The 4,992-nt window shown below is 37.1% G+C and overlaps 1 protein-coding gene and 1 pseudogene across 1 annotated transcript; one reads left to right on the forward strand and one right to left on the reverse strand.

Annotated features, from left to right (window-relative positions):
• Window positions 1–239: 239 nt before the first annotated feature.
• LOC109142437 (olfactory receptor 1500) lies at window positions 240–1,174 on the forward strand. Its single transcript, XM_027276847.1, is given in 3 exon segments — window positions 240–276; window positions 279–760; window positions 1,157–1,174. Coding segments are annotated over 3 exon segments (537 nt in total).
• A 2,631-nt stretch (window positions 1,175–3,805) lies between these two features.
• On the reverse strand, window positions 3,806–4,431 carry LOC113745318 (olfactory receptor 5AC2-like; annotated as a pseudogene).
• Between the last annotated feature and the right edge of the window lie 561 nt (window positions 4,432–4,992).

The following is a 4,992-nucleotide window of genomic DNA, read 5'->3' on the forward strand; positions in this document are numbered from 1 at the left end:
TTTGCTGTTCGGTTTTCTGTTTTTGCTTGCTTGTGTCATTAATATACACAAAGTGCTTCTCTGTATAATTATATTCCAAAACTTATCAGTATCCTAACATTCAAAGAATACTGTTCTTGTTTTCAGGTTGATGGAAAACTACACCACAACACTTCACACTCAATTACAAGGCTTCAACATCCAAAGGATTACATGTACCCTTTCTTTTCTTTATCAATTTCCTACATTGTTATAATTGTATGAATGTCGGCATTTCAGTTTTTATTTTCATTGACAAGAACCTTCCCAGCCTATGTATCTCATATTTTGCAACCTGTCACTTAGTGACATAATTGGATGTACAAATATTTTGCCCCGTTTGCTGCAGAATTTTGCGGCCTCCTTCGAGCGTCTCATCAGTTATTATGGATGTGTGGTTCAAGCTTTCCTCACGCAGTTCTTTGGTACCACTTCCCACACTGTGCTCATGATTATGGCCTTTGACAGATATGTGGCCATCTGCTATCCACTACGCTATTCTGCCATAATGACCAACAAGATGGTGATGAAGCTGACAGTTTTTGCCTGGGGATCAGCCTTTGTTTTGGTTGGGATTCTTATCGGTCTGACTGTACGGCTAAACCGATGCAGGATCCTGATCACAAATCCTTTCTGTGACAATCCCTCCTTGTTTAAACTCTCCTGTGAGAGTGTGTTTATTAGTAATGTCTATGGCCTCACATTTACTGTAGTCCTGTTCGTAGCTTCTATAGGTAGTATGGTTTCACACTACAAGTACTCCCTCGCAGCATTGAAGATCTATTTTTATAAATGCATTTTCACATTAGGGCAGTCACTTATGTGTCTTTTGCATGATGTAACATTGTGACACCAATTTGATGTCCATAACAACCATCACTGGGCAGTAATAAACTTATGTGTCACCCACTTCCCTATAAACTTAACCTTTTCACACACTAAACCACTACTGGGCAGCCAGGCAGCCTTTAAGTCAAGTGACTGAAACGCCAAACATTTGTTCAAGCTCAGAATCTAAGAAAGAAGCTGTGTCAAATGTAAATTTATTTTCCAGAGGACACAGTGACCATGATTTTCCAGAACAATTTGAGATGTGGACTCATCAGACCACAGCACTCTTTCTGTCACTCCCTCTCAGATGGGTCTGTCTCTGTAGAAGTTCGCCACGGTTTTTAGCATGTTGGTCTTTGATGCAATCCTGCCTGAGTGGTCATATTTCTCAAGCATTCAATGTTGATTTTGTATGCAGAGATTTCTCTATATTCTTTGAATCCTTTAATAAAATTATGGATTGTGGATGCTGAAATCAATATTTTGGAATTAGAGTTGTACCACTTGGTCGTAACAATTTGTAGGATGATAAAAAAGAAAGATAAACATCATTAGGGATGCCCTGAGCTTGTTTTTCCTTTGCCGCTGATTCCAGTTGCTGTTCATCTATGAACCAAATCAACTGATACACAGATAATGACAATTATTGTTTTTTATTTTTTTTTATAACAGCTGGTACAGCATTGTATAGTTTTATTCATCAAGTCATTCTAATTAAATTGCCCAATATCACAAATCTTTTTTTTTTAATTCAGACATTTGAATGCACTGCTTTTGATTGTTGGCACCACACTCATCCTGACCTGCTGGTATGAAAAGTTGTTCAAAAAATATTAGTTTACATACTGTATATTGCTATTTTAAAATACTGCCTGCACATATGCCACAAAATCTGAAAACAACCAAAAAAATAATTGTATTTGTAGAATGAGAGATGGTAGATGTTTTTAATATTTTTTGCCATTTAATATTGGGCAGGTGTAGTTTATTTTTTTGTTTTAAGGTTTGGGCCCACCTACCAGAACCTACACATTAAATGCGTCCTTAGCTTCTGCATGATGTAAAGCCACATGTTTCATGAGCAATGAACATGTGTCATGAATGTGAAGATTTTGTGGCTGCAGTGCATCGTAGGAGCCTCATGTAACATAGCGCTTATACCAGTCTGTCAACATTTCCATCAACACCGTATTACACTGAAATAATCTGAATCTTAAAATACCTGCTTTATGTACATACATTCAGAAATCTGAATGTTGTCCATCACACCACTTAATACAATAACGCCACAATATTTCTTATTGGATGTGTTGATTGATTTAACGGAAGCTAAATCAATTGTTATAATTATAACCTCACTATGATGAAAAGACTACTGATAAAAGTATCAATCAGAAACATTTTTATGCAGTTTCAGTAGTTGGAGAATTGCCAATAAGAGGTTAGTGTTTTCATAAACAGGTAGAGAAAATATCACTGCAGAAGTAATAGTGGACTTTTGCATGGCTTTGTCAGAGGAGTTGACTCAACTAGGTGTTTTGCAGTGGTGGATGAATCACATCAAACAGTGATTTAGTCACATACATGGGGGGGATACTGCATTTGTCTTTAAGAGAATATTGAATCTCTTTTACCCTATGCTTATGCAGATTATAAATTTAAATGGATCATTTACACAAAGCAGTATACAGTATTTACAATAAATTGTGGTCTACACATCTTTTTTTATCAACAAAGCAATAGTAAATAACTTCAAACAAAAATATAATGATTCATTGCAAAAGAGCATTTATTCAGTGTTCATGGTTTTATATATATTTATCGTTACAGTTGTTTGAGAGTCAATTGTCAGAAAATCATTTTCTGACATAAGGGGCAGGATTTCTTGACTGAAAGATTTGATATAAGAATTTTCAATCTCTTTTGGACTGCACACCAAAATAATGTGTTGAGGCTGCCAGGGACATTGATAAACATATTGTTTGAAATTGTTATGAAGCATATGTCTCATCCACTTCCATCTAAACTTGTTATCCTTTTTACACATACTAATCATTTAACAACAATATTGTATTATATATTATTAGTTTCTAGGGCTCCATATGCAAAGGTGTTGTGAGCGCATGAAAACAATCAATGCTGTATGGACAACACAACGGGCAGCCAGGCAGCCTTAAAGTAACAAGCAGCTGACTGAAACACCTAAATTTTGTTCCAACTTCAGTTAAAAAAAAAGAAGTCAATTGTAATTTTAGGCGGGAGGAGACACAATGACCAATGATTTTCAAGAACAAGCTGAGATGTGGACTCATAAGACCACAGCATGACGTTTCCACTTTGCTGTCAAGCCATCTCACTGGGCCCACCCGGGTTTGGAGAAGTTGGGGACCCGTTTCGGGATGTCATTGATAGCGTCTTTCTCTTTGCAGGGAGGCTTCAATTCACAACTTGTTTTTTACACCAACGTTTTTTTTAAAAAAGTGTAACCTGAGTATTAGGTAATATTTTGGTGTTTTGGATATTCCATAACCTTCAGAAAACCTTCAAGAAAAGCAGAATAGAGTCAGTGCGAAAGAGAATTTAGTCAGTGTTTGTAGTTTTATTATATATTATATCTATATACAGGTATTTGGAGTCAATTGTCAACAAAGTTAATTTCTTACACAATGGCAAGCATTTTTTGAACTGAAATTTGCATATAGGGATTTTTCGGATCTCTTTGGACTGCACCATAAATAATGGGTTTGAGGCTGCCAGGGACAATTGGTAAGAAGTATGGGCAGAAATTTTCTAAAGTACTATGTAACGGAGGGAAACGATGCAGAATAAATTACCAATCAATCCACTGAATGACATATCAGATACACAACCAAGTATGCTTGCGGTCCTTCAAGGCTTTACTGTCAAAGACTTGTTTTTTACTGGTCAGACACCACGCATCTTATTGTAGTGAGAACTATGCTGCCATGGAAACCACATACAGGGCTACAGTAATGTGAGGCCAGAGACTTATTAACACAATACTACAGGAGAGTTTAAACAAGGAGCATGTCCACGAAAGGATTCATGATCGTAGTCCTGAATCGGTTCAGCCGTACGGTCAGACTGAGAAATCCCAACCAAAAAGCCGATTCCCCAAGCGCAGGAAACGGATCAGCTTCGTCACCATCTGTTGCTTCTTAATAGCGAATAGCGTAGTGGATAGCAGAGCCACAGGCGGTCAAACGCATAATCATGACACATGTGGGAAGTGGGTACCAATGAACTGCGTGAGAAAGCTTGAACCACAATCCTAATACGAAGAGACCGCTCAGAGGGAGGTCGCAAATATCTGCAAGCACTGGCAAATAGTTGTCATCCATTATGTCACTGAGTGGACAAGTTTGCAAAAGAGAATACATAGGCTGGTGAGGTTATTGGTCAATAAAAATTAGAACTGAAATGCCAATATTCATAACCATTATCACAATGTAGGAAATTAAGAACAAGAAAAAGGCAGGGTACAAGCGAAGCCTCTGTTATTTTTAAGCCCTCTAACCTGGAGTGTGAAGCCTGTTGTAGGTGTAGTTCTTCTCCATCAACCTGAATAACAAAAATAGGATTCTATGAATGAGGAACCTGGAAAGACGTGGCAATCTAGAATCAGAATACTTTATGTACTCAATGACAGCAACCTCCAACAAACAGAACGATATAAACAATCTTCGATATCAGACTTCCGCCGAGTTCCACAAAGAAAAAAAAATAAAACATACAATGTGACACATCTTTACATACATTTTGAATACCTTTAGGAAGAGAAAATGCATTTTTCATGGGTGTAATACAGCAATACCTGCTTTATGACTTACGTTCATCAGCCTTGAGTTATCACTACAAGTACTTAGTACTTTCCAGTAGAAATGAATTTCTACTTTTATTTGGATTCAATGTTCACATCAAAAGGACTCAATTAAACGCCAGGTTAAATAATGATGGATTAAGACAATCATTGAATGTCCATAGCAGCCAAATTAGCACTAAAACCTTTGGTCTTAAAATCATGCTCTTCACATGTCCCACTTCCCTATGATAATCCTTTAAAACACATGCGGATGTCAATCTAATTAGGTGTATAGTGTGTTAAAACCCGGTTTTTCCGTG

Source organism: Larimichthys crocea, unplaced genomic scaffold (genome assembly GCF_000972845.2).
Source record: "Larimichthys crocea isolate SSNF unplaced genomic scaffold, L_crocea_2.0 scaffold636, whole genome shotgun sequence".
Lineage (NCBI taxonomy): Eukaryota > Metazoa > Chordata > Actinopteri > Sciaenidae > Larimichthys > Larimichthys crocea.